Raw genomic sequence first — 8,931 nt, forward strand, 5'->3', positions numbered from 1 at the left:
CCTCCACTTTTACATCAGAAGCCTCCTTTCACATCAGAAGCCCCCCTATACATCAGAAACCCTCCTTTCACATCAAAAGCCCCCTTTACATCAGAAGACCCCCTGTACATCAGAGCCTCCCCTTTTACATCAGAAGTCAGAAGTCCCTTTCACATCAGGTGCTCCCTTCATATTAAAAGCCCCCCTATATATCAGGAGCTGCCTTTACATGAGAGTCCCCCCTTTTACATCATGAGTCCCCTTTACATCAGAGAGGACTCTGATGTGAAGGGGACTCCTGATGTGTAATGAGGGGCTTCTAATGTAAAGGGGCTCCTGAAGTGAAAGGGGGACTTTTGATGTGAAAGCATGGGGGCTTTCACATCAAAATCCCTCTTCACATCAGGCGCCCCTTTACATTAGAAGACCCTCATTCACATTAGGAGCCCACTTCACATCAGAGTCGCCCCCCCTAGTGAAAATGTGAAGGCACCACTAACAAATCCAGTGGGCACCCTGATTGAGAAAGGCTGCCTTAGACAATAGGTAACATAGACAAGAAACTATAACTGCAAAACAAGAAAGATTCACACACCCATCAACTGCAATCTTATCCGTACAGAGTCAAGAGTTTGTCAAACCAACTCCCATGGGACGTAATAGCTGAAATCAGGGTCTATCAGGGTCAGAGTTTATCCCTCCACTCCTGTAACAATTGATCCAAATGAAAATCAATGATTTCTTCCATAAGTCTGTCATTCGGCCCATCACTCAGGGAGTCCGTTAAACACATATTAATCCAAGAAAAGCCAGCAAGGGATCACTATACAAACATAGAGATTGTCATCTGGGAGAAGGTGATAGATATGAAATCATAGAAACTAAAATAATTATGAAACCAGGTATGAATCTATTTCAACAGCAGACACTTGTGGAACATGTCTATGATTGCAGTTTAAAATGGACCTTTCACCTTTACAAGTCATTATTATATTCCTGACATCTAATAATATCAGGAAACAGTATCATTGTTCCAAAACATTGTGTACCTATTACTATTAGAAGGCAAGGTTTGAGACTCCATCCTTCTGGAGAGAGAGGCAGATGAAGGCATTGCCAGGCGATCACTGTGAGCGGTAATACATATCTGGAAGGATTGTCCTTGCACAATACTAAACATGCATGAACTTAACATAAAAATATATATTTGATGCTAGGTCCACTTTAAGGATGACAAGTTCATATAAAGTGAGGGACTGTGTCAGTAATCATTTCTAATTAATTTCTTTGTTTTCTGTAGCATTTTTCTATAGTTCTCTGTAGCAATGTCCATATTAGTTGGGTGAAGTTGGCAATATCTTGCTGTCAGAGGCTAATGCTGGACAGTGCAGGACAGTCACACTAGAGTCCCCTCTCCCTTCACATCAGGAGCCCCCTTCACATCAGAGTCTCCCCTTCACATCAAAATCCCCCCCTTTCACATCAGAGTCCCCCCTTCACACCAGGAGCCCTTTTGACATCAGAGACCCCTCTCTTTTACATTAGAAGCCCCCTGTTGACATCAGGAGTCCCCTTCACATCAGAGGCCCCTCTTTACATCAGAGTTCCCCTTTAAATCAGAGCCCCCTTCTACACCAGGAGCCTCCTTCACTTCAGAGTCCCCCTTTCACATCAGCGTCCTAGTTCACATCAGAAGCCCCCCTTTCACATCACAGCCCTGTTGACATCAGAAGCCCCATTCCACACTGAGCCCCCTTTATATCAGAGTCTCCCCTTTCACTTCAGAGTTCCCCTTCTACTCCAGCAGTCTCCTTTACATCAGAGTCCCCATTCATCTCAGAAGCCCCCTTCACATCAGGAACCTCCTTCACATCAGACCCCCCTTTTACATCATTCAGCTTTCAGGTTGAACACAAAAATCTGACAGATTCCCCCACCTACCCATCCTCCATGCTGGGCTATTGCAGCTGATTGACTGCAGTCACTGTTCGATCAAGAACTGAACAAATTACTGAGACTGGGGAAATGTGTCCTCCCGCCTGCAGCAGACTGATGGATGTATCTTGATTTTATCTCAAGCATTGCCTACTAATACTTCAAGGTCCATATTTTTTGGAACAATGATATAATCATGAAGGTGTGAAGGTGAACAGTCCATTTTAAAGTGTAAGCATAGACATGATTGACAAGCCTGTGCACTATTTAGATTCATACCTGGTCTCAGAACGGAATTTAGAAGCATGTGATTTACAATAGAGAGTGGGTATAAAGGGATTTCAAGCCATTTTGTGAGCACTTTTCTATCCTAAATAAATACACCTGTCTTATCACTGTAAGTTAAAGTTCTGCTGAAGTCATAAAACTAGATATGCAGTCAGATATACTTTGTCCTAAGAACCTCTGTCTTCAAAGTCTTGCTTCCCCAGCAGTTGCAGAGGGAGTCTGACAACATCTGTGCAGTCTAACAGGTACTGGGGACAGACTCAGTGTACTCAGTAATAAGCGCTCAGTAACAACTGATCAAACACACCCCCTTTTTGTAATATAAGTGTGTGTGTGGGCACTTGTGATGAGGGGTTTGGCTGTTACTCCCACCATAAATGACTTCCTAAACCTAAAAAGACTGCTGCATGTGGTGTGTCAAAGAAGCAAGCAACTACTGTAGCGAGGAGCATGTGCAAAGACCAGGGAGCTGAAAAGATCAACACATATGACAGGAGTTCTTTGTTACAGAAATAAGATGAGATATGAAGATCGTGAAGATCATTTTAGAACCAACGTAGCGCTTTAGCAGAAAAGCAACATAATTTAGGACTATTATATGAGCGTGTTACTTTCTCCAGTGCGCGATGGAGCAGCTGTTCCCTCACGATGAATAAATATCACTGGCGCTCGGCTAGAATGGGAAATCATCACACCTGACAGGGATTTGATTACATTTGTTTATAGGTTGTGTTTTGCAGAACTCCCCCGTTATTATTGTTGTGGGGCACGGACTTGCTACATTATGGATGCAAGAGCGTGAAACGCGTAAAGTCACCCTTCTCCTCCGGAGAATATCATCTGGTAGAAGAAGAGATGTAAGACACTATATACTGGAAGAGTAATACATATCTGAGTTCTTTTAAAGGCTTGGCTCATCTCAAACTGATAGTTCAGTGTTTGGTAGATGTTGGAGAGTTAAACCGCTCAACAGTCTAATATAGCTCTAGGAGACTTGGTTGGTGAGATCTTCCAGTTCAGTTCTGAGGTCTGCACACCTGCTGTGTCCATTATGAGGGGCTCCCCCATCCCGGCTGTAAGGTGTCTCTCAGAGACTCTGTTGGTGAGATCTTAGAGCTAAGTTCCGAAGTTTGCACAGCTGCTGTGTCCATTATGAGGGGCTCCCACCATCACTGCTGGTTGTTTTATGTATTTTATATTATAGGGAATGCAACAGGAGGAGCTAGAACACACAAAGGTGGTCGGGGACACCCAAAAGTTCCAGGTGGACAGGAGCCAAGAGTCAAGAATTATGGTAGGGAGGTCTCACTGTTGGGGTATCCAAGACATATAAGAGGTTTTGGTCTGGCTCAGCCCATCTAGAACTGATATTTCACTGTTTGGTAGATGTTGGAGAGTTAAAACCACCCAACAGTCTAAGATATCTCTCTGAGACTCTGTTGGTGAGATCTTTGAGCTAAGTTTCAAAGTTCCCACACCTGCTGTGTCCATTATGAGGGGCTCTCACCATTTCTGCTAGATGTTTTATGTATGCAATATTATGAAGAATATAACAGGAGTGGCTGGAACATACAAAAGTGTGCAGGACACCCAAACATTCCAGGCGGACAGGAGCCAAGAATAATGGTAGAGAGGTCTCACTTTTGGAGTTTCCAAAACATATAAGGAGCCATGGCCTGGCTCAGCCCACCTGACTCTACTTATTACAAAATTATCACTTTCAGGTGGACTGACCCTTTAAAAGTCCTGAAATAGCTAGAAAGAAGGTTCATCCAATGGCCAAACTCAATAGTCCACATCTGGCTTGGTCCCAACCAATGTGGGTCTGGTCTATATTCTCAGAGCGATTGGTAGGTCAGGTTAGCTTGTTTTGGAACAATTTTCACTTGGATTGCAAAGTACAGTGTGTCAAATTATTCTGACTGCCACTCCAATGCACATCCAGAGGGCACCTGTGCTATAATGCAAAATATGCCACAGGTCCTAAATTTTCATCTGATATGTAAAAATGCCAGGTTTGCATCCAAAGGTGTCTGTATGCGTAATATGCATGTGAAGCGACACATGGCTAGTTGGAATAGCTTAAAAACCACTTTATTGATCCCACAGAGGGGGGTGTTAATGGAGTGTCTTTATTTCTGCTGGGTCAATAAAGTTGTTTTTAAGCTATTTGGACTAGTGGTGTTTGGTTTCATGTTTGTACTATGTTTGTTTGGGTACTGATGAATCCTGGAGGTGGTGTGCAATGGCGGTGGATATGGATACAGTGGAGGAACTGGAAATGGTACCATGGCTAGTGTGGGCACCAATGCTTAGCAGCCCCATTACAATGGACAGTGCTATACAACACCTTGTCATATGTGAGCTCCTTCTATAGCAACCCTGGAATAAAAATTGAGAAGACAGAATAGTCCCACAATGAACTGTCTGCTATAGAAGCTAAAAGTGAGATTGGTGCATAAGAACCACAAAATTAAAACAAGGATAAGCATGACATTCCCACTGCTTGAAGCTTCAAAAACAAGCCATTTCATCAGCCTTAGTATTTGATCCGTACAGTTCCTCTTTGAGGCTCGTATTAACCTGATTGAAACTGCCAGTCCTGTCTAGTGCAGCATTCAGCAGCTTCAGAAGAGAAGCCATGCATGGTGGAAATTCTACAGTTTTCTCATTTTTACAACTGAATAAAAAATGTTAAAGCCCATCACTGGGCAAACCCAAACCTTTTTCTCACCCATTCATTAAACCCCTTTTGTAGTCACCGAAGTCTGCTGTCACATGTTCCTTGCTGGAGGGGTGACCAGCGATCTAACTCTGTAGTCTATGTATCCGCTGACTGGACCCCTCACAGTGACGTCATTGTGCCTCTGCAATTCTGAGGGGACCCTAGCACTAGACAGCCAATGGGAAGTGTGTACATCATCTATACAACAATGGGAACACTGAAAGATGGACCCTCCTGCTCTGTTGTAAGATTCTGAATGCAGTTCACATGACTGCGGATTAAGGTGGGTATTTTTGGCTTTTAGATTAATTTATATGCTTTCTTAAACTAACATGCTGAATAGTTTTGAGGAGGTGAAGGGTGTTGGGGGAAGTGGTAATTGGAGAAAAACTTTAAAGTGCCTACCTTCCTGCAAACTCCCTCATGTATTATCTCTTTAAAGCCATTGATCCAGCCAGAAAAACAGTGAATATCTAACTTCCTGTTTGAGCTGACAACACAGTGCCTCTGTTGTATTGAAATCCCACCCAGCGTTGTCAGCCCTGCCTAAGTTCTCCCTGCTGGACTACAAACCATAGGGAAATGTACTGAAAAAAAAAGTACATGTTTAAATTACTTTTAGCATCACATGTGATGCATTCTTTGGATTTTTATTTACTATTTTAAGGTGCAAATGTTACTTTAACTTTCAGGATATATAAATGGGACCACTGTGTTGATGCAGGTCGAAGTTGATAACAAAATGGTACTCACTTGTTTCCTGGAACTGACTGTATTTTTGTTGCCTTTGCAAGAAAGCTTAATGGAGTTATAGGGCTTCCCGTGGTGTTTGGAACTCATCCTGCTAAGATCCTGAGGGTTAGAAGGCAACGGATTCATGAACAATATCCGTGCTATCAAGCCATACAAAACCGTAGCAAGGACCAAGGGGATTACGTAGAAGATAGTGAAGTCCAAAAAGTAGATGGGTGTGTACAAGTTCCTGGGCACTCTGTAGCCACAGCTGATTTGGTCCCCATCAGCAAACTTGACTTCCTTGGTGTCGACCAGAAAGAACCACATGACACAGTACACCGAGGTGAACATCCACACGAAGGCGATGATCTTCTTGGCTCTGGACACCGTGCAGATGAACTGGGCTTTTATGGAGTGGCAGATGGCTATGTAACGCTCCACAGTGAATGCTGTGATTGAACAAGCCGAGATGTTGATGCCTAGGTACTGTAGATAAGTGATGCACAGGCAGCCAGCGTAGCCGTAGACCCAGGAGGCGACCACTTCTGAGATGTTAGGCAGCCCCGCAGCCAACAACACTATCAGGTCAGCAATGGCCAAGCTGACCAGGTAGCAGTTGGTTGGGGTCATCATGTGTTTGGTTCTCAAGACCACCAGAACCACCATTATATTTCCAGCAATCCCAACTCCACAGATCAAAAGGACTAAGAAGATGGTGACAACCTGGACCTCTAAAGCATTCTGGGGCATATTGTCCAAAGTCTGGTTGATCTCCGTCTCATTTGCCATGAGAGGCAATGTAAAGTTATCCATGCCTGAGGCTCTTACAGGGGTTTGGCAGTAGTGGTTAACCAATAGAGTTTGATTGTTGGAGGTACGCCTTGCTCAAATCCAACTTCCCTGTTCAGAAACAAAATCATTTAATAGAAAGCTCTCAGAAACATTATTTTCATTAGTAAAGGGGCATATCTGGCAGCATGCAGGTAATAACAGGACCCAGATAAGCATTCAAGGTAACACCACAAAGCACAGGAGAGGTGTACTATTATTAACATCTGCTTCTGAAAATGCCAATGCATCAATGCAGCTCAGGAGTTCTGACTTCATGATGACTTTTTTTGGATTGGCTGGTTCTGGGTCAGTGATTTCTGAAAATACTGAACCCAAAGACAGCCAGGAAATAAGCATTTACTGGTCAGCAGTGTATTTTTCTCTCAGTGCAGGTTTCCTTTAAAACAATGTGATCATTTTCAAAGACCATATTAAATACAAGAAGTGTATAGAGCAGACAGTGTCAATCTGCTGGAGCACAAGGTTGGTCATGGTGTTTTGCTGAAGGCTGATAAACAATAGGTTTGTACAGGTTGGTAGTCAGTGCTAAGAGGTGGCTATGATTTTGTTTTTGAAGTGTTTACTTTATTTGAGCACTGTATATAGCCTGTGTGTTGCACCAATAAATGTACCACTGTTTGAAGACAGGTCAATAGTCTGGTATCTAAACCTTTCAAGAGTGCTCACCCCAGGGAGCAGTTGCACCCGCCACCTATTCCCCAGCTCACATAAGATATAGATTATATATATATATATGTATTATTTTGCATGATTGTACATGGAGCAGTTACAGAAGCGATAACTGCAGACATACACTTGTATAAAATAAACCTAGCATCAGGGATATTGGGACATGTAGACCGATGACACAAGGATTCTGACTGGTCCCTTGCTTCGCACGCTGCCCCACTGATGGAGAATTAGTACCCTCCTGTAAAAGTGGACTGCAAACGATACCCGAGCTGAAATGTGAAAAGCTTCCACATGGCACATAAGATCCAACACAAATCATCCAAAAGAACTTTAGGACCCAAAATGAGAAATACAAAAGGCAGCTTTGCCTACTCTATCCTATACATGGGCTGAATGCACCCAAACTGATAGTCCAGTGATAAGTGGGCACTGGTGGTTTAAATCACCCATACAACTCTACCAGTGACACCCCTCTGTATTCAGAATGCTGCTAATACCTGTCTCACTTCTCTTGCTACAGACTCCACAGACATGTAAGCAAGCAATAAGTGTTTCATCTATACAACATTCACTGAAATATCAGTTTTGGGTGGCTGACTTGTAACTGCAAGTTGCTTGTAAAGTAACAAGAAGGCTGATGACTTCCCTGGCTATGAAATAATGTGTTGGCAAGTAAAGCTGACAATAGCATGCCATTGCTATGATGAAGAAAGAGTTGTACTCACCATTGTAAGTGGTGCAGATGTGCAGGGTGTCTGCTGGGAGAGGCAGATGTGTGTGGTGTAGGTGCAGTTCAGGGCTGCTAGGGGAAGCCGCTTTTCCTGTATAAAGAGCTGGAGGAGTTCTCAGTCCGGATTCAGCACCAGGGACAGCTCACAAAGCGCAGCCTCGTCTCCTCCAGTCCTTCCTCTGAATGGGGAGCGCAGTGACATGCAGAGTAATTCAATCAACCCAATGCTCTCCACCCTCTCCTATAGAACAGGTCTATACTAATCAGAAGGAGGATCTGCACACAGACTGCCATGTGTTCCCAATCTACTACCTTCTAGCCCCATCTGGTGCAATGGCATGCTAGGATTTGTAGTTCCACAACTCGTTTATATACTGCCTGGCCAAAAAAAAAAGTCACACACTAAGATTTAATTGAACCGCTTTTAGCTTTGATTACAGCACGCATTCATTGTGGCGTCATTGCAATAGGCTCATGGAATGTCACAACATTTATTTCCGTCCAGAGTTGCATTCATTTTTCACCAAGATCTTCTTGTAGTGATGATGGGAGAGTCGAACCACTGCGTAAGGTCTTCTCCAGCACATCCCCAAGATTCTCAATGGGGTTAAGGTCTGGACTCTGTAGTGTCCAATCCATGTGTGACAATGGTGTCTCATGCTCCCTGAACCACTCTTTCACAATCTGAGCCCAATGGATCCTGGCATTGCCATCTTGGAATATGCCCAATGTACCATCAGGGAAGAAAAAACCCCATTGATGGAAAAACCTGGTCACTCAGTATATTCAGGAAGGCAGCTGACTTCATTTTATGGGCACATAACATTGCTGAACCTAGACCTATTATCCACTGGAAGGCTCCAACCTATTTGCTTAGAAAAATCCACGTGGTGCCTTTTTTTTTGGCCAGTCAGTATCACCAAAGGAGTTTACAATCTACTGGCACCCCATTTACAGTGACATATGTAACTGTATGCTTTTGGTTTGTGGGAGGAAACCCACAAACACGACTAAG

At 43.5% G+C, this 8,931-nt stretch overlaps 1 protein-coding gene across 1 annotated transcript in view; it reads right to left on the bottom strand.

The window, feature by feature from the left end:
* Positions 1 to 6,556, bottom strand: part of LOC108802657 (thyrotropin-releasing hormone receptor-like) — a 44,330-nt gene extending 37,774 nt beyond the window's left edge. Inside the window, exon 1 of the mRNA XM_018574518.1 lies at positions 5,681 to 6,556. Coding sequence (XP_018430020.1) covers positions 5,681 to 6,475 — 795 coding nt within the window. The 5' untranslated portion in view covers positions 6,476 to 6,556. The remainder of the gene's footprint in view (positions 1 to 5,680) is intronic.
* Between the last annotated feature and the right edge of the window lie 2,375 nt (positions 6,557 to 8,931).

Source organism: Nanorana parkeri, unplaced genomic scaffold (assembly GCF_000935625.1).
Source record: "Nanorana parkeri isolate BGI_ZX_2015 unplaced genomic scaffold, ASM93562v1 scaffold50, whole genome shotgun sequence".
In the NCBI taxonomy this organism is placed as follows: domain Eukaryota; kingdom Metazoa; phylum Chordata; class Amphibia; order Anura; family Dicroglossidae; genus Nanorana; species Nanorana parkeri.